General features: G+C 31.3%; 1 protein-coding gene across 2 annotated transcripts in view; it reads right to left on the bottom strand.

Moving 5' to 3' along the window:
* Positions 1 to 2630: 2630 nt before the first annotated feature.
* Positions 2631 to 27243, bottom strand: part of LOC132745718 (glutamate [NMDA] receptor subunit 1-like) — a 42452-nt gene continuing 17839 nt past the window's right edge. Inside the window, exons 11-16 of one of the 2 annotated variants that reach the window (XM_060734679.1) lie at positions 26180 to 26328; positions 25278 to 25435; positions 24181 to 24461; positions 23680 to 23825; positions 4301 to 4442; positions 2631 to 3792 (exon numbers count right to left, since the gene is read on the bottom strand). In XM_060734679.1, coding sequence (XP_060590662.1) covers positions 3662 to 3792; positions 4301 to 4442; positions 23680 to 23825; positions 24181 to 24461; positions 25278 to 25435; positions 26180 to 26328 — 1007 coding nt within the window. In that variant the 3' untranslated portion in view covers positions 2631 to 3661. Of the gene's footprint in view, positions 3793 to 4300; positions 4443 to 19952; positions 20514 to 23679; positions 23826 to 24180; positions 24462 to 25277; positions 25436 to 26179; positions 26329 to 27243 lie in introns of those variants that run through there. The other variant, XM_060734680.1, reaches the window with a different exon arrangement.

Genomic DNA, 27243 nt, shown 5'->3' with positions numbered 1-27243 from the left:
TCATAGAACCAAAAGTGAAAAGCCTTGTAGACAAACTAGCATATTTTATGAAAAGTTGGGCAAGACAATTACATAAATATTTAGCAGGATATGGACTATCTTTAATTGATTCTACAGAATGACTTCTAGAACCTAAAGTAACTAGCCTTTGCGACCGGTCAAGCGCCAGACCAGCACGTAAGGCCATCATGCACATTAAAATCCATTACACACATATCAGCGGGTTAAACTCTTAATTTGTTAAGCATAATTGGAGGCAGACAAGAAAGGACACGTGATTCGTTTGGGGCATCTCAAAATGTTATATTTTAAAAAAAAAATGTATTTAGAAGAATAATATTGTGAAGTGAACAAAGAAAGTAATTTACACATTGGAAACGGCAATTACAATCCACGTAATTTACCAAGAGGTCAAAATATACATAAATACCTCTGACTGCATTAGTAACGCAGAATTATAGTGGTTGATACTGCAAAATCATTTATTAACCACACATAACATGTAAATAATTAATTAAATATTGAATATTTATACTTTATAAACATTTTTCAAAAGATTGAATTTCTTGAAAAAGGAGGCTCATCCGGAGGCGTGCAGAATTAATTTCACTTCATAAATTGTTATAATGTAACATTTCTCTTTTTGAAAATGTCTCTTTTGAAAATGTCTCCATGCAACATCACTTGCCGATTACCGCTGTGGGTTCGAATCCCGACAGAGACTTTGGATTAGTTCATGTGCGGAAGCTATCCAGCTAGCTTACGGCTACTCAGGTGCCCTCTATCGTGCCTGTAATTATCACGGAAGGGCACCTGAGGTCTTCCTCCACCGGTATACCGTTTCGGTAAAACGTAAAACCCAATCAAACAAACAAATAAACATCAGCAACATGCAGATATAAACAAAAACTCAAACTGAGCCGAAGTGTTATATTAAAACTGAACACAATATACTCCACAGTCAGACGCTTTTAATTTGCAGCAGAAAACAAAATTCAGACAAAGCCTTCTACATTGTAAAATACATTTAGGTGATTCTTGTCCACGATCACATTCGTAAGTTGAGATCAGGCATATAATACCAGAACTACTCCTCCTCCTCCACTCCCCCGACAGATTTATATGTATGTAACTCCTAAGATACAAACGCCGTCTCAGCATAAGTTAAACCGGCTATTTAGAAAAATATATGAAAAACATAGCTGTTTACTGTACCCTTGCATAGAAACATAAAATAATTCAATAAATTACATAGGCGCTGTATCATCCAATTAATGTATAATAGCCTATTTCTTTTCGTCAAAACGATTTCCTAGATGCGATAACTCCAAATTAGACAGAAATACATATCTAAAAACATTTGTAATTTAAATTGTATGTTAAGCCAGGAACTGTAAACATAATTTCTTTAAAGTTTGCAAGGCGGTGGCACGGCAAGATCTGAAATATAAAATTAATGCGAAGAACCATAATCCCCAACCACTCATTTCTTCTCTTCTTTTTTACAAAATTGATAAGAAAATTTAAAACAAAGTTTATAAGAATGTTGATGAAAAAACTAATGACATAAGCCAAACTCTTTTGATATCACTTTTAGTAAATCCTATTAAAATATTGTAAGGTATATGACGATATTATTCTGTGAAAAGACATTCGCAATTTTTGCAATCGTTGTCAAGCTTTTATATCCCTAATTAAAATTTTCTATGTTCTATTTTCTGTCCTCAATTACAATTTCAGAAGATTTCTATGTAAGTCCTGAAGATAAAATTTATGAAAATATAAAGAACACATCTTGCAGTTATAGTGAGATAACAAAAGGAAATGAAATGGCATGTAAGAACGAAATATCGTATTTCTGACTAAAATTGTTAACACATCTGGGAGGGGGGGTTTAATGAACAGTCTATATAAATAGGTCACAGTATGATTGTAAAATGAAGAAGGGTAAAATAAAAAGGACATCAAATATGAGTTAAGTTTTTATTAACTATAATACATTAGTAAAACAGTTTAATACTAAAGATTTAAATGGAATATAGACAGGTAAAGTTGTAAAGTTACTGTTTATATTTCGATAAAATCCTGTTTCAAACAAAAAAACTATAATAACATCAACACATAATACATTGTATTGATAGAAATAATAACAATTTCTATCAAACTATCTTTTATATTTAAATCTGGTAAAATCTTAAAATTCCTTATCTTCAAATGCTGTAAGTTTAACCCTTGTTGGTAATTGATTTTTTAATGCATTTTTTCTTCTTTATATTGACAACTATCTTACAATTAAATTCATTTGAGCAAATAAAATGGCAAAATATGGAACAATAAGTGAAGCAATAAGTTTTATATATTGAAATAAAAGAAATTAAATTAAAATTGAGCAAAACTTAACAATATCATAACTAGTAAACTTATACCATGGAACGAGCTGTTTAAGAATGTAAACGTTAGAACTCCTAAACATTAGATTGGTTTTGGTTTTCATAAAACGCAGCCCATTAACAGTCATTTAGCAATTTATGCAAAGGTCACACTGGCAGTGTCTGAGCATGGTTCAAAAGCTCCGCAAAATAATATTTATGACTTTCTTCCAAGGGGCAACTGTACGAGCTGTTTTTTTCATACAGGGTTTTATTTTAATACATTAAAAACGAGCGGGGGCAAATGTCCAACAATTCACTTTAATACAAGTTGAAAATGTCCAAGGGATCTAAAAAAACAACTTAGTATCTCAGTGAAATGTATGAGCGTTAGTCCATAAACCAACTGACTGTCAAGCTTAAATGGTGAAGGATTGCGCCTGTATGCACTATCTATACAGAAAGATCTGTATAAATTTTTTCCACGACCAAAACCAAACACCTAATTAATGAAAGCACATAAAACCCCCAAAAACAAGTTAGTCTAGCAATTTAGCAAATTCATTAGCAGTTTGTACGAATAAGTAATCAGAACAAATAATGAACATGTATGGTCAAATATATACAAAAACTTTGGTACCAACAATGCTTTCAGGTTTTTGGCCAAATACTTTATGTTACAATGTACAACAATTAATAAATTGATATATATTCTGAATAAATTGTAAAATATATACATACAAAACTACAGTCATTTAAAGAGACACAACCTTATATTTACACTCTGGAAGAGGGTTAATCAACATTATGTTTTAAAGAAGATTAACATTTTTGATGAAAGACTTTTGTAAAAGGTAATTATTGCTTTCTGTTCTGTTTCATATTCAAACATAAGTAACAGGGGGGCATTACTGAGCTGTATTCACTAAGCAAGCCTCCATGGTAATGCATAATGAAACAAATGAACACGTTATATCTTTTAGAACTTTTTTAAAAACACATTCTCTATGTTAAAGTCTTTATTGGGTTACATATCTAAATTAGAAAATGAAATAAAATATTTGTTTGTAATTCTATTTGTAGATATAGATATATGTATTATGAGGTTTCTCATAAGTAACTGCAGTAAGATAATTCATGAACACATTTTTTATTGCATTTATATACAAAAATGACCACAAGAATCATAAATTACACACAGATCTAGAATTACTTAATATACCTAAATTTACACTCACTATTCTAGACTATATCAAAGATCTCAAAAAGTTACTGCAATTAAAGAGTTCAAATTACACAAAATCAGATCTGTTGGAAGCCGAGAAAGCTGGGTTGGTTAGCATTATACTTGGAGATGGTGCAACTCCACGTCCACTCTGTATGGTAACCTTAGGTTTCAGGATAGGTGGCGAGTTGCTTGATCCTACAAATATATATAACATATTTTACCTTACATAAATATGTTCTTTCTTCATTTTTATAGTGTTTAAGGTCCCTTCAATATTATAATATGCATAATATTTTTCCCCTTATTGAACTTTTACCATTACTAATACAACAGATTCATGTTACTGTTTTAAGTATGAACATCAAAGTCATTTTGATCATTTTGTCAATATGATCAATACAGACTGACCAGGAAATACTTCAAATAAGTCAAAAATATCTAGAAAGTCTCTTACTGTGAGAATTATTGGGGAGATATAGTGGGATATATACGTAGTGAATTGCTCACAAATGTCAATATTTTACGTTCTAGTAGTATGAGAAAATTTTGGATTTTGATTTACCTACTTTCTTTTACTACAAATAATGAACTTTTTTTAAAGTTTGATGTTTTGGAAATACATGTATAATTACCCATATAAAGGCTTTAACCTTTAATGGAAGGTAATAAAATCATAATAAAATATCCAAATCCCGAACAATACCTGGCTGTTTAAGACTTGATCTATGTATTCCAGCATTTAATGTACTGTTATTATCAATCACTCCAGGTTTTGCAGCAATGGAATTTACCCTGTTCAAGCTCTCCCTCTGGTTCTGCATTGTCTGTCGTAAAGTCTTACGTTTCTGAAGAAAAAAAAACACCTGTCAAATATATTCGATGAGGACGAAGACTTAATGACATAGTCACTAATTGAGAGCTCAATGTAATTCATTTATGTGTATGAAATTAAAAGAACACAAAATTTAAGTACAAGGATCTCCATCAAAAGACTACAACAATAATAGAATTATCATAGGAAAAAAACTATACTAATACGAATGTATATACAAAAAAGGTACACTTTAATACAACATTCAAAAAGCACAATATCAAAAATAAAGCCATACTTTTTCATGATGACTATAAAATAGTTCAACAACTTGAGAAACAAACGTTTTACTCACCTTTGCATTGGGAGCTAAACTGTTGTCAATACAAATCATCCTAGATCACATGTTTAAATTTATGTACACCAAGTCATAGATTCAATAAATTGTACAAAACATTACACATGCTAAGAAATGATTCAGCTATTTTAATAGTGTGGTTTTTGCGAAACATGTGTACTTAAAAGAAAAGTAAACAAACAAAACTTTAATTTTATGATCAGTCTGAACTGTTTGCTATTCAGTAAGTTCTTTAAAAAGTTCTTATTCTGAAATTTGTCCAGTGAATTTTTTTTGTGATTCTTTTTTTTTGGATGGGGGTGGGGGCTGTTATACTGAAGAATTACCAATCCATTTATAATGTTTAGCGAGGTAAAGTTTAAATTAAACAGTATATTATAATGACTTTTTATATGTACAATCATTTCTTCAAACTGTTAAAATAGAGAACAAGAGGGCCATGATGGCCCTGAGGTCGCTCACCTGTATATAGGCCCCCCCCCCACCCCCAGGCCAATTTTTACCCAAGGGCTTTTATTTGTTTATTTGAACAGACTTGGTAGACACCCATAAGAAGATGTTTCATGCTAAACATCTAAGTTCTAGCTCATTGGGTTTTTTAAAAGAAGATTTTTTAAGTTTTTACTATACACATATAGTTAAAAAACAATGACACCCCTGGGGCAGGGCCAGTTTTGACCCCCAGACTTTTATTTGAACAAACTTTGTAGATATTTACTTTTCAAGATGTTTCATGCTTAATATCTAAACTCTAGCTATTTGGGTTTTTTCAAAGAAGATTTTTAAGTTTTTGCTATACACATATAAGGAAAATCAATGACCCCCCCCCCCCCCCCCCCGGGCATAGCCAGTTTTGACCCCAGGGCTTTTATTTGAACATACTTGGTAGACACCCATTACAACATGTTTTATGCTAAATATCTTAGCTCTAGCTCTTTGAGTTCTTTTAAAAAAAGATTTTTTTAGTTTTTACTATATGCATATAGGGAAAATCAATGACCCCCTGGGGCGGGGCCAATTTTGACCCCAGGGCTTTTATTTGAACAAACTTGGTAAGACACTCATTAGAAGATGTTTCATGCTAAATATCTTAGCTCTAGCTCTTTGGGTTCTTTAAAAGAAGATTTTTTAAGTTTTTTACTATAATGCATATAGGGAAAATCTATGACCCCCTGGGGCGGGGTCAATTTTGACCCCAGGGCTTTTATTTGAACAAACTTGGTAGACATTCACTAGAAGATGTTCATGCCAAATATCTAAGCTCTAGCTCTTATGGTTCTTTAAAAGAAGATTTTTTAAGTTTTTACTATATGCATATAGGGAAAATCAATGACCCCCGGGGTGGGGCCAATTTTGACCACAGGGCTTTAATTTGAACAAACTTGGTAGACACTCACTAGAAGATGTTTCATGCTTAATATCTTAGCTCTAGCTCTTACGGTTCTTTAAATGAAGATTTTTTAAGTTTTTACTATATGCATATAGGGAAAATCAATGACCCCCTGGGCGGGACCAATTTTGACCCCAGGGCTTTTATTTGAACAAACTTGGTAGACATTCACTAGAAGATGTTTCATGCTTAATATCTAAGCTCTAGCCGTTACGGTTCTTTAAAAGAGGATTTTTTAAGTTTTTACTATATGCATAGAGGGAAAATCAATGACCCCCCGGGGCGGGGCCAATTTTGACCCCAGGGCTTTTATTGGAACAAACTTGGTAGACACTCACTAGAAGATGTTTCATGCCAAATATCTTAGCTCTAGCTCTTTGGGTTCTTTAAAAGAAGATTTTTTAAGTTTTTACTATATGCATATAGGGAAAATCAATGACCCCCTGGGGTGGGGCCAATTTTGACCCCAGGGCTTTTATTTGAACAAACTTGGTAGACACTCACTAAAAGATGTTTCATGCCAAATATCTAAGCTCTAGCTCTTAGGGTTGTTTAAAAGAAGATATTTAAAGATTTTTCTTTCGGTTGCCATGGCAACCAGAGTTCTGCATGGAATTAAATTCTTTGAACAATTTTTAAAGGTGACCACCAGAGGAACATTACTGTGAAGTTTGGACGAAATTGGCTCAGTGGTTTATGAGGAGATGTCATTTAAAGCAAAAGTTTACGGACGGACGCCGGACGGACGCCGGACGAAAAGCGATCACAAAAGCTCACCCTGTCACTTTGTGACAGGTGAGCTAAAAATAAGAATCCCTAAAGAAAGCTCAACACATCAAAATTGAAAATGTTGCAGGCTCGGTTTGATTGAGCCTGTTCATGGACGGTACTGTCAATTGCAAACTACCGTCCACGCCCCCTAGCACAGGCTTAAGCAGAATTCAACATTTAAACATGAAATGGTAAAATTTTGAATTTAGAAACATCCGCAGATGTAACCCATGTTACAACAGTACACAAATTATAGAGGAAAAAACGTAAGGTTAACAAACAACAACATATTTTTTCTGAAAGGAATTTTATTATAAAACATAAACAATATTTAGAACAAAGCTTTTAAAACACAAGTAAACACAATAAACATGAGAGAGGAAATACCTAATACTTTGGTAAACACGCTGGGTGTAAGGGAAACAATAACAAATATAAAATATCCAAAAAGGAAACAACAATAACATAGTTTACATAAAAATTTCTGTTATTATTATATAAATAATTATTAAGGCACTAATTTAAAAGATATGCAAGTTCATTATGTCTTTTTTTATTTCACAGCATCTTTTATATAAATATAGATCTATAAAATATAATTTAAACAAGAGGGCCATGATGGCCCTGAGGTCGCTCACCTGTATATAGCCCCCCCCCCCGGGGCCAATTTTTACCCAAGGGCTTTTATTTGTTTATTTGAACAGACTTGGTAGACACCCATAAGAAGATGTTTCATGCTAAACATGTAAGTTCTAGCTCATTGGGTTTCTTAAAAGAAGATTTTTTAAGGTCTTTACTATACACATATAGTTTAAAACAATGACACCCCTGGGGCAGGGCCAGTTTTGACCCCCGGGCTTTTATTTGAACAAACTTTGTAGATATTTACTTAAAGATGTTTCATGCTTAATATCTAAACTCTAGCTATTTGGTTTTTTTCAAAGAAGTTTTTTAAGTTTTTGCTAAACACATATACGGAAAATCAATGACACCTGGGGCAGGGCCAGTTTTGACCCCAGGGCTTTAATTTAAACATACTTGGTAGACACCCATTAGAACATGTTTCATGCTAAATATCTTAGCTCTAGCTCTTTGGGTTCTTTAAAAGAAGATTTTTTAAGTTTTTACTATATGCATATAGGGAAAATCAATGACCCCCTGGGGCGGGGCCAATTTTGACCCCAGGGCTTTTATTTGAACAAACTTGGTAGACATTCACTAGAAGATGTTTCATGCCAAATATCTAAGCTCTAGCTCTTACAGTTCTTTAAAAGAAGATTTTTAAGTTTTTATTATATGCATATAGGGAAAATCAATGACCCCCAGGGGTGGGGCCAATTTTGACCCCAGGGCTTTTATTTGAACAAACTTGGTAGACACTCATTAGAAGATGTTTCATGCTAAATATCTTAGCTCTAGCTCTTTGGGTTCTTTAAAAGAAGATTTTTTAAGTTTTTACTATATGCATATAGGGAAAATCAATGACCCCCTGGGGCGGGGCCAATTTTGACCCCAGGGCTTTTATTTGAACAAACTTGGTAGACATTCACTAGAAAATGTTTCATGCCAAATATCTAAGCTCTAGCTCTTACAGTTCTTTAAAAGAAGATTTTTTAAGTTTTTACTATATGCATATAGGGAAAATCAATGACCCCCTGGGGCGGGGCCAATTTTGACCCCAGGGCTTTAATTTGAACAAACTTGGTAGACACTCATTAGAAGATGTTTCATGCCAAATATCTAAGCTCTAGCTCTTAGGGTTGTTTAAAAGAAGATATTTAAAGATTTTTCTTTCGGTTGCCATGGCAACCAGATTTCTGCATGGAATTAAATTCTTTGAACAATTTTTAAAGGTGACCACCAAAGGAACATTCCTGTGAAGTTTGGATGAAATTGGCTCAGTGGTTTATGAGGAGATGTCATTTAAAGCAAAAGTTTACGGACGGACGACGGACGGACGGACGACGGACGGACGCCGGACGAAAAGCGATCACAAAAGCTCACCCTGTCACTTTGTGACAGGTGAGCTAAAAAAGGGTCGTACAGTTTTCTTTTGTATTGCACAAACAAACCTGGTTTTATAATAATTAGCAATGTTATAATATATTGATTTCAGTGAATACTTTAAACAACAGAAACCATTAACAAAGAAAAGCATTAAAGATCCTGTATGTTGAAGTGAAATCTTATATACAGTATATAATTATTCTTCTAAAATAATTTTCAAACATCCAAGAATATGTTAAATATGTACTGCAAATGTTTATACGCATTATATGTAATCATTAAAATATATGCATTCATTTCTTATTGAAAAGTTTGGCTTAGACTTTATAGAAAATAAATTTCTAACAACATCCCTTTATTTACATGAAATGGAAATTTGATAATATCTTAACAAATAAAGCTTTTTGGAACTTTCAATACTGATAAATCTTCATTTGAGCATCATATTTATTATATAAAAAAAAACATACAAAAATTTGAGTTACAGGATCTTTAAAAACCTTTTCAGGATATCCGATAGTATATTTTTAACATACAAAGATGCTTTTATTCATTTTGGAAACAAAAAAAAACAAGAGGGCCATGATGGCCCTGAGGTCGCTCACCTGTATATAGGCCCCCCCCAACCCCCACCCCCCCCCCCCCCCCCCAACGTTGCAGGGCCAATTTAACCCAAGGGCTTTTATTTGCACAAACTTGGCAGACACCCATAAGAAGATGTTTCATGCTAAACATCTAAGCTCTAGCTCATTGGGCTTTTTAAAAGAAGATTTTTTTTAAGTTTTTACTATACACATATAGTTAAAAACAATGACACCCCTGGGGCCAGGCCAGTTTTGACCCCAGGGCTTTTCTTTGAACAAACTTTGTAGACACTTACTAGAAGATGTTTCATGCTTAATATCTAAACTCTAGCTATATGGTTTTTTTCAAAGAAGATTTAAAGTTTTTGCTAAACACATATAAAGAAAATCAATAACCCCCGGGGCGGGGCCAATTTTGACCCCAGGTCTTTTCTTTGAACAAACTTTGTAGACACTCACTAAAAGATGTTTCATGCTTAATATCTTTACTCTAGCTATTTGGGTTTTTTCAAAGAAGATTTTTTAAGTTTTTGCTATACACATATAAGGAAAATCAATGACCCCCGGGGCAGTGCCAATTTTGACCCCAGGGTTTTTATTTGAACAAACTTGGTAGACACCTATTAGAACATGTTTGATGCTCAATATCTTAGCCATAGCTCTTTGAGTTCTTTAAAAAAAGATTTTTTAAGTTTTTACTATATGCATATAGGGAAAATCAATGACCCCCCGGGGCGGGGCCAATTTTGACCCCAGGGCTTTTATTTGAACAAACTTGAAGATGTTTCATGCCAAATATCTAAGCTCTAGCTCTTATGGTTTTTTAAAAGAAGATATTTAAAGTTTTTTCTTTCGGTTGCCATGGCAACCAGAGTTCTGCATGGAATTAAATTTTTTGAACAATTTTTAAAGGTGACCACCAAAGGAACATTCCTGTGAAGTTTGGATGAAATTGACTTAGTGGTTTATGAGGAGATGTCATTTAAAGTAAAAGTTTACGGACGGACGACGGACGGACGACGGACGAAAAGCGATCACAAAAGCTCATCCTGTCATTTGTGACAGGTGAGCTAATAAACAAATGTATAATATGTATAATTTTCATCTGCATTTAGATAAACAATCCATCATAGCATTTACAAACTTGCCAATCATTTTCAATCTCCCTAACAGCAACCTAACAGGAATTATAATGAAAATAAAGAGAAAAATTTACAAGCTGTATTAAATGACTGACATTGTCAAACTTCAATTTTATAATCAATCCATGAACAACTTTTCTAAAACTGCTTTTCTATAAACAATGCATTGAAAAAATAAATTTAGTTTTAATTGACAGAGGACAAACAAAATATGTTACTTCACTACGATGCAAAGCTACTCTTAAATAAAGATAAAACCAATAAAAGGCTCTTATAATAAGGTGACGGTATTTTGCATGTTTTGATTGAGACAAAATGCTTACTTATGGAAAACCATCATAAGTATTTTATTCAATAACATATTGCACTGCAATGTTATTTTTACACATAAAGCTAGGTTCATCAGAAACAATGACAATTACAGAACATATAAAAACCCTAGACAACAACAACAACAACAAATGTACAATATCACAAAATCAATTATACACTTTGACACAACATAAAATTTATTTTCACAACCACAAAATCTATATTACAGTTACCATTATAAAAACAAATTCTAAAACTATGCCAACTTTACTAGAAAACAGATATAAATGATTTTGAAAAAAAAAAGAACTTGAAAAGTTTAAAGAAATGTTATTTCGAAAAATCTGAATTGTCATTAAGTTACACGAGTTAAGCACAAATAAAGGATTTGGTGTGGCATTATTCTAAAATGTTATATGAGATAATTGATTTACATCAATGATGGATTAAATATATCACATTTCAAACTTTTTTCACCAACCATAACAAAATATTTCAGTAAAAATATACAATTTAATAAAAGAGTCTTTTTCCAAAGTGCAGAGTTCATTGACCTAACATGACCCTATTTTGTTTGTTAGTTTGGTTTTACAGCACACAAACACAATTTAGGTCATTTGGTGCTGAAACAGGAAAGATGATTTTGGCTTACCTTGTGTGTTATAAATTTAAAGCAAATGACCTATTTATTACAGTCTTATTTAAACCATTATTTGTTACCCCTAGTGTAAATTATACTATACTGGTCGGAGAGATAACTCCGACGCATAGATAACCCCGACACTTGATAAATATAATTGTTATAGCTTTGTTTTTCAACAAACAAGCACATGATCACCTAATAGTAATAGGAACAGGACAGAATGTGATGATTTGTTATAAATTTGGTAAACTTTATAATGTTTTTCAAATAACCTAAACTTTTTGTAGGCAAAAACTGCTTCAAAACGTTCTTTTTACTAAATTAACAATAAGGTAGTTAGAAATGTATTGACCTAAAGCCACTGACTTGGGAAAGATTTTTGAAAAATTGTTTAAATATTTACAAAAATAGATAAACCATATAAGATGTAAAAATAAATTATTGATGCTGATTTTCCAGTCATTTTTTACTTAAAAATTTAAGTGTCGACTTTATCTACTGTTGTGGGATAAAAAGACCATGTTTTGTATACCTCATTCAAGACCTTAAAGAAGTACCAGATTCCATTTTCATACATAATTTTAATAATGTAATGTAAAGTCCTTGAACTGAACTTTGTTTAGGTTGGTCAATAATTAAAATATACTGGAAGATAATTTATATATTGCAAAAAATATGTGATTTAGTGTCGGAGTTATCTCTCCAACCAGTACATAATAAAACCAATTAACTATCATAATGTCAAAATCTGTGAATAACAATTCAATTTACTTTGACAGTTAATCAATCTAAATGATAAAATAAAATGTCCAGATGGATAAAAATAACGTTCAGTAACTTTGTAAATACGTAACATTCTTCCATCAATTAAATTTTAGCAATTTAATTTTATCCAGTAGAAACAAATTAAGACAATTTTTAAATTCTAAGAGAGTTCAGTAAACTTAGAAAATGTCAGAATGGTCTCATTCATCAAAACAAAACAGATGCCAAACTTTACATATTGCACATTTAAATTGTATAAAAACAGACATTTTGAAAATTCTTATTTGATTACTGAGATATGCACTGTCATTTCATTGAATTATGAAAAGGTTTTGTGTGGAATATTCACACAGACGTTGACCTCAGGAACTTATTCCATTTTAAATGTCATATTTTACTTTCTAAATAATATTAAGATAAAATCAATACTTCATAATAATATAAATATATTTCATGGTAAATATATCTTTTATTGCACATGCCCAAATAAATACATAATGGCATATCATAGTTTATTAAATCTCAAACAATATACTTATCTTGTTGTTTATTCATGTCCTTAAAGTAAGGGGACTGAAAATGTTGTTGTTTTTTTTTTGTTGTTGTTGTTGTTGTTTTTTTTTTTTTTTTTTTTTTTTTTTTTTTTTTTTTTTTTTAGAATAATGTACTATATGATGTAGGTCTGGACCAATGATGAGTGTGCAAAATTTTAAGTCATTCCCTCACTCAGGTTCTTTTTCCAGAATAATACTTATTATTGTAAAATTAACAAAAAAATTAAATGTTTCAATACTTTGAACTTAAATTGAGCTAAAAATTGCACAAAAAATATTTTCAATTCTGAGTATATTACATCTTTACTTTTGGTATTCTGTCACTTTAGGTCCACCAGTTTGTCTAAATAAGAATTCAAGTTTTACCTTTTTAGGCACTTTGGTCTGAACAGAGTGCCTTTAACGACATTTCACAAAAGAAGATTAACAAAAAATATCTCTATTACCATCATAAAAAGAATTAATCTGCCAACTGCAGGAAGCCAGATATAGCTTTATACACATCAATATTGCAGATGGTCTTAAGAAGACAATCTCTCATTTAAAATAACTATAATATCGCTAAATGTTATTGTCCCTGTTCTTAAAAGGACTTGTGAACCGTGTTCATCCTATATCAGTACAGACTTAATTTGACATTGATATCTCATACTATACAATTGTGTGGATGTTGCACTTTCTTCATTTGTGAACAACCAATCTGCAATCCTACGTAAATGTATGATTTTGTTATTTCTACTGCCTTTAATGTGCTCATAACCTTTCAGCTGACATTTTCTAATTGCTTTTGCTATATAAATGGCATTTATACTGCAATAATTAATGTTCTTAAGCTAATATTTTCAAAGGGTAATTCTCTATAATGATTTTTTTTTTTTCAAATTTATGTGTGATTATTGAATTGCAACTGCCGCCAAGATAACATTTTTAAAATGCAACTGCCCTTTATTTAAGCTTAACAAACTGGCTGGAACCAAAAGTGATTACCCTATTTCCAAATTATACAGGCAGACCAGACTACACTTCTATGCGCTTTAATAAGGCCCTGCACTGTCCGTACCTCAATTCTATTATTTTGATATTGAAATGCCTTTAACTTTGAATAAACTATTCCATATTCAATGCTGGGCAATAACACTTCACAGTTTCAGCATGTTATTGGGTAAATGAGGTATTATCGAACTGCTATAAAATAGTGTTGCCTTTTAAGTGACGTTTGCAAATTTCAAGATTTAAATGATGCTTTTTTTATATTGCAATTGCCTTTTTGCAGAAATTCTTAACAATGCAGCACTGCTAGACAATTCAAGGCAACTTCAATATCTAAGGTCTGTTAATTAAAAGTACTTACATACAATGACTAAAATACTAAAGTACTAACATTTTTATGTAGTTTCAGGGAGACTAAAGTTCATCTTAGATAAAATTTAATAAAAAAATTGAGTCTGGAATAGTATAAAGTGTGTAAAAGAATATTGCAGGAAATACACATGCACTTGGAACAACACCATAACACTATAATAATATATAATCAGCAACAATACATCTAACAAGCACAACATACATCACAAAAATAAACTACATTATGTCCAAAACTGCATAGATAATATAATTGGAAGACAAATTTACCAGCCAAATTAAATTGTGTGATATTGAATGTAAATATAATATAATAAACAATATTGAATATTACATCAATCACTATATGACTATTATTATCCAGAGATCTCCCTCGTGTACAAAATATAATACAATAACATCAACAACACTGGCATTTTTGGTATAGAATTGACTGAAAACTGATATTTCTATTGCATAGATGTAAAATAATATATATAAGTTCTCTCCCTTTGAATGAATGTCATATGAAAACTATAATCTGCTTCCCTCCCTTTGACAGTATGTTAAATAAAAGCTGTAATTTACTTAAGGTTGTCTTAATATTAACTATAAAAATATCGATGCCTTGGTGCGAAAGGGTTGTAACTCATAATTTCACCGAAAATGGTTTTATGGTGTTTTTCAATGTAGGATTAATATACACACATGTTGTAAAAATATTAAACTTGAAAGCTCAAATAAAACTACCAAAAAAGTATATTTGTCCAAAGGTTGTAACTCAAACAGACATATTTTGTTGGTGCGAAACGGTTGTAACTTAAGTTACAACCGTTTTGCACCAACATTTTGATAATATTTTGAATAAATGCTAGTGCGAAACAGTTGTATCTCAATATCTTATATCATATTCTATGAAATATTTAGTGGATTATTTCTTTCAAACTAATTTACAAGTTTATAAAACAGTCTCAGCTTCTGATTCCTTGTTATTTACATAATTGTTAATCTTTCATTCAGACATAATACAAAAATTTGAATAACTTACACATATTTCAAACATAAATCAATTCCAATGCTTGTAAAAGAAACAATATCATAGTATATTGCTTCATTTTACTAACAGTACTATTATAGTGATTTTTTCTCAACATAAAAATTGTCAATGGTATAATGTTGCATTGTTTTTGCAAAATAGCAAGAAAAAGTAATGGACCTATTTTGGTTTTACGAAAATGAAATTACCGTAACTCAAAATAAATGAGACTTTTGAAAACATGTCAGAGTCAAATTGCATACCAATACATGCACAGTGCTTTAACTCACTGTCTGTCTGAAGCTTGCTTGTTTAAACTGGTTCATTTTTTCTGGTTTTTATTTGTTTGGGTCGTCAGACCAAACAAATAATGGTAGCGAAATTTCAGAGTCTAATGTTGTTAATTGCAAATGCCGAAAGTAGTCCACTTGTTTGAAGCGGTTACTTCCCTTTTGTATGTACACTAAAGCCGAAAAATTCAGGGGAGATCACTGCGTAAAGATGGTCAAAGACAGGCGCATCAATTTTCAAGCAAAGTAATTCCCGAATGGTCGAAGATTTCTAATATTGTTTTATTGTATTTTCTGATCGAAAATAACTAAATACAAAGCGGACATTCAATCTCTGACACAGAAGTTTACGACAAACCTAACAACAAGTAGTTCTCAAAACAGCTTAAAACTAGCGATTTAAAAGAAAGAAATATTTTATTTTGTTAAAAGTATCCAACAAATTACAACGCATTTAAAGTTAAACAATAGCGTTGGCTTATAGAATTGTCAATAAATGCACAATCACAAATTACGCGGATGAATATAGTTTTATCAATGAAAATACTATTTATTACCGAATACTACACAAACCGAGTAGTGGAATATATAGATTCTACATGTCGGGCTGTTTGGGCGAGAGGATTTTCGCTAAAATATTTACTTCAATTTTAAACAACAGGTTTACCCTGAACAAAATACCTCGAAAGGATTACAAACCCGAAATGCAATGGAAGTTCTAAATTTAGAATGACTTGATATTATTCAGATCTGTGTATAACTTCTCCGTGGTACAGTAGTAACGCGCTCGCTTAGTAAGTGAGAGGTCTCGAGTTCGAATCCCAGTCGAGGAAACTTCTTTTTTTGGTTAAATTCTTTTTTAAGTGTTTTTGTTAAGGAAGTAGCCATGATATGCAAGGATAAAGTGTGGCTGTCGTAAAAAATGAACATAAATGATTTTTTGATGCAACTCTAGTTATGCAGAATTCCGTATGTATCAAACTCTGGTGCCTTGCAAAATGAATTATAATACATAAAAATAAACCTATACAGGAAAATGCATACAGATATACAGTTGATTTAGATTGCAAAGATCAGAAAATACCACAGAACTTGCAGCCCTTTGATTCTTTATAAATATAAATGCTTATAGTAAGCTCCAGGATTATTAACATTTGTGTTAAACAACAGTTAAAGTCGTTACAAGCCCTAATTTAGAATAATATGGTTTTCTTCAGCCCGTTCACATATAAATTCACCGTGGCTGAAGGGTTTCGGGCTCGCTTAGGAAGCGAGAGGTCTGGAGTTCAAATCCCAGTAAGGGTAACTCATTTTTTTCAAATTGTTAAAGTCAAATAAACATTGGATTGAATATCAGTGTTGCAATTAGTCTTATAGCCAATTTACTACAATTAAAACGCTGGAAAGCATTGGTGGCACTATACATATAATCTCACAACCTGCACCTTTCTTACATTCTGAGACCCAAACAAATTCAGCGCCTTCTGTGCTTTGATTACATATTGTGACAACAGGGAGAGAGACAGGGAAGGAGATAACAGTAGAAAAGTCATATTTAGATGCTTATACATTTGGTACTTTTTTCTTGGATGACTGGGAATGTGTTTATTTTTGCCTAGGATACAAAAGAGAAAGAACATCAAAACAACCGGCAATCTGATTTATACTCTCATACAAATCCGACAGCCTCGTGTTTCAATGCTTTTTTAATTACTAAATGTTAAAATAACTTAAATTATACAATTATTACTCAATTCTTGATTTGGTTTTAAACTTGCATGAATTTACTTTTATCACTTACATGTATTACTTTTGGAATATTTTCATGTTTTGTCAAAGACAAATTGTATAAAAATTGTACTAAAATTTATTTACGTGCAAGACAATATTCTGACTAGATAAGTGAACAAATTTTTCATTTGACAACATATTGTATACAGTAAGTTTAGATACATATACATAATTATGTATAGACAAAAGTATTACAATATAACAAAGGTGTTTATGTATGTGTAGATAACTGAAAATTTAAACCTACATGTAGATAAAAGATGTTAAAAAAGAATTATTAAAGGATTTCTCAGTATCAATAGAAAAATCTAAACCTAACATTATATCCCTAAAGCAAAGATTAAAAATGTTACAAGCTTGTTTGCATGCCTGTTTGGAAAGCAGTAGTAAATGCAATCAACTGTCAACTCTTCTGGCACAAATTTAAGCAAAACTCAACTAAACATGTTCATGGTGTTAAAATTGAGAAATCACAAATATCTGCTGATGGGACAAAATAAAAAGACTTTCCATTAAACTGCAAGCCAACAGTATGATGTATGGTTGAATTACACAGATAAACAGGCTACATGTAGGTCTAGCTTTATACAAGTTAAATAGGTATATTATATAAGAAATAATATATCCCAAACTGTGATTTTATCGCTCAATAAAATCACTGTTTGGAGGTTGGATGTGTGGAATTACGAGGGCGCAGTCCGAGTGATATAATGATGCACATTCAATTTTATCAAGTGATAAAATCACCGATTTGGATATATTATTTTGATTCTAACACGACATCAACAAATAAAATTTTAATGCTGCCGTACCTTGTATTTAGCTAAACTGCGACTGATTTGTTTCTCATTTTGTACTCATTTTCAGCGCGTCACATTTTTAGTGGTTAATTTGCGTGTATAATGATTACATCACATGTCTTAATATAGAATGTCAAACAGTGATTTTATTGCATAATAACGCACACTTTTGGTTCTTCTATGCTCAATAGGGAAAAATGCGGGTCGTGTTAGAATATTAAGTAAAATATGTTATTGACCCTTTGTTTTCTGTTAGATAAAAGTAAATTATTAGATATATTCTATCTGCTATTTAAAATCATTCTTAAAGATGTTAATCACTTCCTCAGCTGAATGTGCGTTTGTGTGCACCCCTGTGAATTTTATTGGGGTTGGGGGATTGCATTTTGTAATTGTTATTATTTGCAGGCCTTATTTTTTTCTCATTTAATTACTGACTGATTTATATAATTATAAACAATGGGACTGTAAAAAGTTGTAAGAATAGCATGAGCTTAGAAGCTTAGAACATCTATTATCATCTTTCTCATACTTTTGGCTTAATAGTAAAGACAATCCTGGATATTGCTAAAATATAAAGATTTTGTACACAAAAGCACATCCTAGGAATTATCAAAAGTTTTCAAAATAAGAAAAGCCTATGTATAGAATAGATTTAAAATAAAATGCGAGTATTCTCACTTTCTAAAGGCTTATATTAACAAAAATAAATGTGTCTTAGATGGTAATTTTGTCATTATGTAAGTTTACATTTTGAATTGGGAAAATTTACCTTTGATTCTTGCAATAACATACATGTTAATGCATATTTGGTACTTATGATGGGTTTGACAATCAGAACTGTGTGTCACATGGAAAAAAATATTATATATAAAGTGAATTTCTTAAAAAAAAATCATTTGACTGAAGTTTTATTTTAAAAACATAAAATTTGAAGGTTTTTCACTGAAATATCCAGGCAAATATCCAGGCAATATGTTTAATTAGTTCATACTAAACACAACTAAGCTTGGATCTGTTCATTTGACCCATTACATTTATCAGAATTTAAAGCAAAAATTTAGTTACAACCCTTTCGCACCAAATCATTTTTTGAATTTTTTTATTTTTTTGGTGCGAAAGGGTTGTAACTGAAACTTTATCAATTATCTCTTTATGCTGACAAAATAAAATAACCTTTCCAATCAATTATATATCAGTAAATGAATGAAAGCCAAAAAACAAAATTAAAGAAGTATTTATTAGAATGTAAAAGAATAAATAAGTTTTTTGTCTCTCCTGAATAATTTCAAAATATTGAGTTACAACCCTTTCGCACCAAGGCATCGATATATATTATCAAAATTCAACAACCTTTATTTTTTTTTCATGCCTTATATTCATGTTGAAAATGGTGAAAAATTTATAAGATCTTTGTTGACAATTAAAATGCTTATTCTATCCTCCAAGAAAAAATGTGTCATAATGACATAAGTTTAGATCAGCTTATATTTACTTGAAAGGCACTGTTTTTATGTGAAAAAGGCATAAAATAAAAACCAATATGATTCATTTAAACAGTTTAAGAAATATATTTAATTCGGGGTAGAAAAAATTTAATATGTATATTTAATTTTGGCTACAAAGGAACTCTTAGTCTCATTTAAAATAAATAAATAATAAAGTAAAATATAAAATACTTTTCTGACAGAAAGTTTAAAGTCCTGACTTTTAAATAAAAGGAAATGGACTAGGATAAGGGATATGTGTGAAAAATATTTAAAAAAAAAAACAACATGATATGCAAATATTTGTATAAAGCAATATAAAACAGTCATTGATGTATCATTATTTTAAAAGCTAGGTGTCCATAACAAAGCGTGAAGCCCTACCTTAACCTGCTGAAACCCAAAATGATAAAAATTTTACAACATGTAATCATGCAGTCTGACCAAACTTTATAATACTGATATCTTGATTTTTGTATTCTGTAAATAAAATCCCTAAAACATTGAACGGACTGTTCCAAATTCGAATCTAACCGTAACTGTGTTCATAGTTTAATTCAACACAACATGGATGAGTTAAATAAGTGGAAACATAAAGAAGCTTTTACACCCTATATGCTCATAATATAAAAGCAAGAATTAAACCAGAAAAAAAAACACAATTACTCATGAGAATATAAAATAGAGTTTATAACAGAGGATCATAAATCTTCCGTCCTAGGTCATTATTTTCTTCTCGGAGAAAGAAGTAAATTAGACGGTCTGTGGCTCTTTTTTCTGCTGCTCTTCTTTAATAGCCCTCAGGAATGCCCAAGACTCTCTTAAATGTTTCTTTTTCTGAAATGATTAGGCAGTTCAGTAAAGACATTACCAGATCTCATTAGTTTAATTGGTAATTTTGTTAGAATTCTGTTCTAATTTTTGTTCGCAGATGCAAATTAGCAGTCCTAAATTGGTAAGATGTAAATTAGGCAAGCAGATGGTTAATTGCAGTTATTGAGTTAATCATCAGGATGTGCAGACACAAAGATACATCCTGCAATATGATGCTATATAACTGCATAGGTCATGCTATTAGAGTTAATCAATTTCAAATATCGTGATATTTGCAGAATGGGAGAGAGTATTATTATTTCTCTAAAAACAGCACGCCTCCAGATTCATGTTAATTTTCATGATAAGTTTGAAAATATATTTTGAAGTAAAATATTGAACTAAAAAAAAGGGCAATTTACACATTACAAACAGCACTTACAATCCATGTAAACTGCAAAATAAAGGTCAAAATATGCAAAAATAGCCAAAACTGCATAAGTCAAGCAATAGAATTGTGGTGATAAATATTGTTAAATCAGTCATTATTCGCACATAACATGTAAATTATTACTTGATTTTTGTATCATTTAACTTTTCTTAAAATCTTGATACATTTTTCTTAAGTTTGATTTTCTTGAAATAGTTTGGATCATCTGGAGGTGTGCAGCTTTAAGACAAGGCACTGAATAGTCAGTGTTAACTTATGCTATGTTTGTTTTTTATTTTCTAATTAATGCCAATTACCCCTAATTTGGAACCAAGACATGCTTTGAGACTGTTTTACAGGTGTCCTCAACAATTATCGCACCAGTGTTAATTGAAGAAGCTGAAAGAGAGTCTCATCACTCATAAAATTCAAACACTAAGACTTCAGGATCTACAGTTGAATGCTATAACCCTACACTATTTTCACTAGATCATGCTATTAGCATATGTATGGCTGAGTATTACTGGTTGCAGGAAAAGCATATGTGTCTTACATTTAAAAAACACAAAAGCATGGGTCATACTGTTATTTTCTTCCTTCTACCAGATTTTTAGGGTTGTGAGGAAGAAATATTACTGTTAAGTAGACTGTTAGAGCTTTTTCATACACAAATTATGAAAAATAAGTGAAAACTTAGAATGACATATTATGCCTTTGCATATTATTTGTGTTGTTTGTTATATTTTAATGCTTTTTTATTATTGATTTTGATGCCAACTTTAACTCACTTTTGGTCATATCCCTGCAGTTATTCCATCTATTTTCTGTTTTCCTTAAAAAAAACTGCATCAGTCAAGAAAAAAGGCTAACAAAATACTGAATGATTATTATTTAACTTAAAATTTAAGTTGAAAAACATGAAAAAAGTCTTTTAGTCAAAAATTCCATACAGTAAACATATTGCTTTTTGACCATTTTTAACAAAACCAATTCTCTTACTGTCTTTATTAATATCAAATTGTTACAATAAGGAGAAACAAGAGGGCCATGATGGCCCTGAGGTCGCTCACCTGTATAAAGGCACCCGGAGCGGGGCCAGTTTAAACCCCAGGGCTTTTATTTGAACAAACTTGGAAGACACCCATTAGAAGATGTTTCACGATGTTAAGTTTTTACTACACACATATAATGAAAAACAATGATCTACCCCCCTCCTTCCACTACCCCCCCCCCCCCCGGGCAGGGCCAATTTTAACCCAAGGGCTTATATTTGAACAAACTTGGTAGACACCCATAATCTTGAAGATGTTTCATGCTAAACATCTAAGCTCTAGCTCTTTGGGTTTTTTCAAAAGAAGATTTTTTAAGTTTTTACTATACACATATAGTTAAAACCAATGACACCCCTGGGGCGGGGCCAATTTTGACCCCAGGGCTTTTATTTGAACAAACTTAGTAGACAATTACTAGAAGATGTTTTATGCTTAATATCTAAACTCTAGCTATTTGGGTTTTTTCAAAGAAGATTTTTAAGTTTTTGCTATACAAATATAAGGAAAATCAACATCACCCGGGTCGGGGCAGGGCCAATTTTGACCCCAGGGCTTTTATTTGAACAAACTTGGTAGACACTCACTAGAAGACGTTTCATGCCAAATATCTAAGCTCTTGCTCTTTGGGTTCTTTAAAAGAAGATATTTTAAGTTTTTACTATATGAATATAGGGAAAATCAAAGACCCCCTGGGGCGGGGCCAATTTTGACTCCAGGGCTTTTATTTGAACAAACTTGGTAGACACTCACTAGAAGATGTTTCATGCCAAATATCTAAGCTCTAGCTCTTAGGGTTTTTTAAAAGAAGATATTTAAAGTTTTTTCTTTCGGTTGCCATGGCAACCAGAGTTCTGCATGGAATTAAATTCTTTGAACAATTTTTAAAGGTGACCACCAAAGGAACATTCCTGTGAAGTTTGGATGAAATTGGCTTAGTGGTTTATGAGGAGATGTCATTTAAAGTAAAAGTTTATGGACGGACGACGGACGGCAACGGACGACGGACGGACGAAAAGCGATCACAAAAGCTCACCCTGTCACTTTGTGACAGGTGAGCTAAAAAGTAGAATACAAGTTCTGGAACTTCCTAAATATATTTATTTCAATCAGGATTAGATTAACATATTATCATAAATTTTCATGGAGATATTGTCAAGTTGTTTTCAGGTTACCATTTTGTTATTGAGACAAACAGCATATGTAGAGGTATGACTTATCTATTGAGTTACATGCAGTATACATGCAAATATTATACTGTACAATAAATTACTCACAAACTACAAACATTCAGACAATACTAAATCATTAGCATCATTCAAACAAATAAGACAATATTATGAAAAAACAATTCTAGAAATGGAAATTTACAAGACATTAAAATCTTAAATAACTTTCCAGCTACTAATGTTTATAAACATTTTGAAATAAAAACTTGGATATGATAGAACATTGAAATTGTAAAATTCTATAAAGATTGATTTAAATCGCAAAAGTTTTGTTTTTTTCTATACTTAAATATACAAGATTCTGTTTCTGTGGATTATATTAAAATCAGGTGTTACTAAATTTCTTTAAAAAAAATTTTTTTTAATTTTTAGGAATGCAAAAACATTAATTTTGTTAACAATTCAAGAATTTAAAGAGATTAGATAGCCAGAACTATTTTTTTGTAGACCTTCAATCAATATGATATTAATATAAAACTTACAGCAATATTTCCCCTCCATCTATCAGCAGCATTTCTAGCCAGCTCTAGCTCCTTCTCTTTCAAGCCCCGATGTCTCTTATAGAGAATCTCCACAAAGATAAGGAACACTCCAGCAACTATCCCTCCAGCAACCATCATAAACACTCCTAAAATATATCATTCACAATTTTTATATAAAGGTTTGTCAATAACAAACTGATGAGTTGTATTACACCCATTTTGCAGTCCTATGGATGTAATTTTTTGGAATATATAAACACAAATTCAAGATTTAGGTCATAAAGCTTTGAATTTCAGTTTTGCATATTCTTCCTTAATATGTTTGAAATTGTAATAAAAACTGCACCCTAAAGCAAAGTAACAGATATCAGAAAAAAGTATCAATATAGAATGAAACAAAATATGAAAAATAAAAAAGTTAAGTATAATTTTTACATTCAATTAAAACTTCATGATGATAATGAAAATGGGCCCAGACAGGGTGAATTTAAATCAGCTTACCAGCCATGTTTGTCAGTCCTAGGGTAGCCGGGGTATGGTCTCTCTCTGGACAATCTGTACTCTCAATCAAAATCCATTTATTATCAAGCTTCTCCATATCTCCCCCTTCATGTAACTCTAAGATGGCCAATGAAATAGGGTGTGTCCATGGACTTCCTTTCCTCAGTCCCACACCGAGCCCAGATCTCCCAAACAACTCTCCTGCCACGACAAGGTCACAGTGACGGGCATCCTCGTATTCGAGACGAGACGAGTCCCAAATGAAGGCTTGAAGCTTGATTCTGTTATCAAAGATATATAATGAATTAATCAATGTCTCAAATGAAGGCTAGAACTTGATCCAAAAATTAGAGATATATAATGAATAAATCAATTTAATTACTTTAATTTTTCTAAGAGTACACAGTGAATAAATTCTCATTTCACAGTGCATAAATTCTATTTTGTTATGAAAATTGAACTACCTAATATACTTAATGCAAAAAGATATCTGAGAGATATGAATGATCTCAATCAATGTGACATTTTTCTGCAAGTCAGAATGAAAAATATCAGACAGATATTTTTCTAATGTAACTTACCGCAACTTGCAAAACACTTGAAGTTTATCACTTATTAATGAGAAAAAATATTTTCAAGTATATTTATCATGAACAAATATGCATCAAGCAAACTGTTTAAGTTTAAAACTTAACAAAATAACAATATATGGTAATTTATTTTAAAAATGTGGTCATATGAGAACAATATTGTGGTTATTAAATAACAAAATATGACCCTATAATAATAACAACAGATGGCCATACAATAACAACACCATAAAAAACACCATAAATAATGGCCATATAATAACAACACCATGTAGCCATATAATATCAACAACATACAACATATAGGCTTATAATAATAACAACAACACATAGCCATATAATAATAACAGCATATATCCATAAAATACCAACAACATATGGCCATATAGTAACAACAACAATTAGCCATATAATAACAGAATGGGACCACAAAAAACCAAATGTTTCAAAATATGGCCATATAACAACAAATAACAAAAAGCGGCCAAAACAGAGGCCCTATCTTACCCTTCTTTAACATCATTGATAGCATCATCAGCATTGTTGTAATTATATTCCTCCATCTTACGGTACATGGTAGACAATTCAACCTGACGCTTAAAGTACATCTCAACAGCACTATCTTTCACCGTGGCATAACGGAAATTCTCATTGGGGTTGCGCAGCTGCAAGAAATCAATTACATCACACTTTAATGCTGGTTAAATTAGAAAATACTCGCTGTGTGCTTATTTTTCTCCTTTAAATGTCTTACTCTCAAAGTTGTTCTTTATCTTGCAGCCAAAAATTTTAAGGTCGGAAAAAAAAATTATAACAGATATTCTAATTTGTTAACTTATTTTAATTTATTATCTTCATTTATGATGTCCTACTCTCTTATCCATCAGTTATGTGAAATTATCATTTTAAAGCATACTAAAGGTATTTCAATAACATATACTGTATGTTGTATTATATGTAATTCCTTTGGCCTACCTCACCATTGGAAAGGTATAAGTGATTTGTAGTCAGGGACCTTAACTTATATTTAGCCATGGATAGCCAATTTCTAAGTGTTATGCAAGAATCAAATAATTTTCATTAATAAGACTACAGTCATGTTTATAAGGTAATTAACAAATTATCTTTAATCAAGTGATACACAGATAATGATCAAAATTTCAAAACAAATAATACAAAAGTTGACATAATCAATATTTTTTAAATTTTACACAATAAATGCCAATTTTGCAGAGTTTTCGTTATTGGCAATCCGTATCATCTGTTAAAATGCTGTTAAAATTTATTGTTTTTTCAGACTTTACGTTAAAATATGATCATTGATCCATAGCAAAATTGGTTGTTTTTTTTGGCACATCAGTTGCCTCAGATAAGAATGAAAACCCTGCCTTTGTCTAGTATATACTTACTCTAGAATCATCAATACCAGATATAGAAGCATCTGGCCTATCTAACACAAGGAAAGCTGCCAGGTTAGCTGTGTAAGAAGCTACAATGATCATAGCAAATCCTGCCCATACCATTCCAAGTACACGTGCACTGAAACTTCTTGGGGTTCCTTAACACAGAAAAAAAACATTTTTCTAAACATCTTTACAATCTTTTTTTTTTCATTAAATTGAAATTAATACATTTTTAAGTGAAAACCAGACAAACAAAGTAAACACAACACATCTGAACCTACAAAAGGTCTACTTAATCAATGTAATGAATGGCACTGTAAATATGTCTAGGCATGTTCTCATAAATTAAATCTACATAACTGTCAATGTGTCTGCTAAATGAATTACTTTTAAAATTGTCTTTGTCCGGAAAGAATTACACACATCGAAATTGGTACGAGTCAGACCCAAACTCCATCATAATCCTAAAACTTATCAATATTCTTTAAGACTAACATTTCGACTTTGATTTATGTATGCAACTTGATTTTTGCACCAAAATTTTGTCTGCAGATCTTGATTAAATTGATCTTTTCATCTACTAGATTGCTTACCTAATCAAATTTTTCCTCTTATTAATTTCCAAGATTTAATTGGTAATATCTCTAGTACATAAAAGTGTGGAAACAAGTTTAAAATTTGAAAATTAATGTCAGTAATTACTATTTACCTTATATAACATATTCATAATTGGATTTTTTATCTAGCAAAATATCAGCCGCACTTAAAGGTATACAAAACATAAGCAAACAATTTTTTACATAATAAATTTTTTTTTTTTAAATATTACCATAACAGTATATTGCTTGTTTTTTTGCTTTAAATCAATTATACAGAATTTATTTATAAGTAGGAATCTATAAGCTTACAGGAGCCTTCTCGAATATATTCCTGAACAATGAATGTAAAGTTTTTTTTACTGTAAATAATATGAAACAAATTAATGGTTAGCCGCATAGGTTTAAACCTCATTAGGTTAAGTCGATGTTTCCTTGTGCAAGAAACTTTACATTAATTCCTCAATACTGGTT

Source organism: Ruditapes philippinarum, unplaced genomic scaffold (assembly GCF_026571515.1).
Source record: "Ruditapes philippinarum isolate M1 unplaced genomic scaffold, ASM2657151v2 ctg1107_1_1_1_1, whole genome shotgun sequence".
Classification (NCBI taxonomy): Eukaryota; Metazoa; Mollusca; class Bivalvia; order Venerida; family Veneridae; genus Ruditapes; species Ruditapes philippinarum.
Note: the sequence above shows the minus strand (reverse complement) of the source record. Positions and strands in the feature narration are given on the sequence as shown.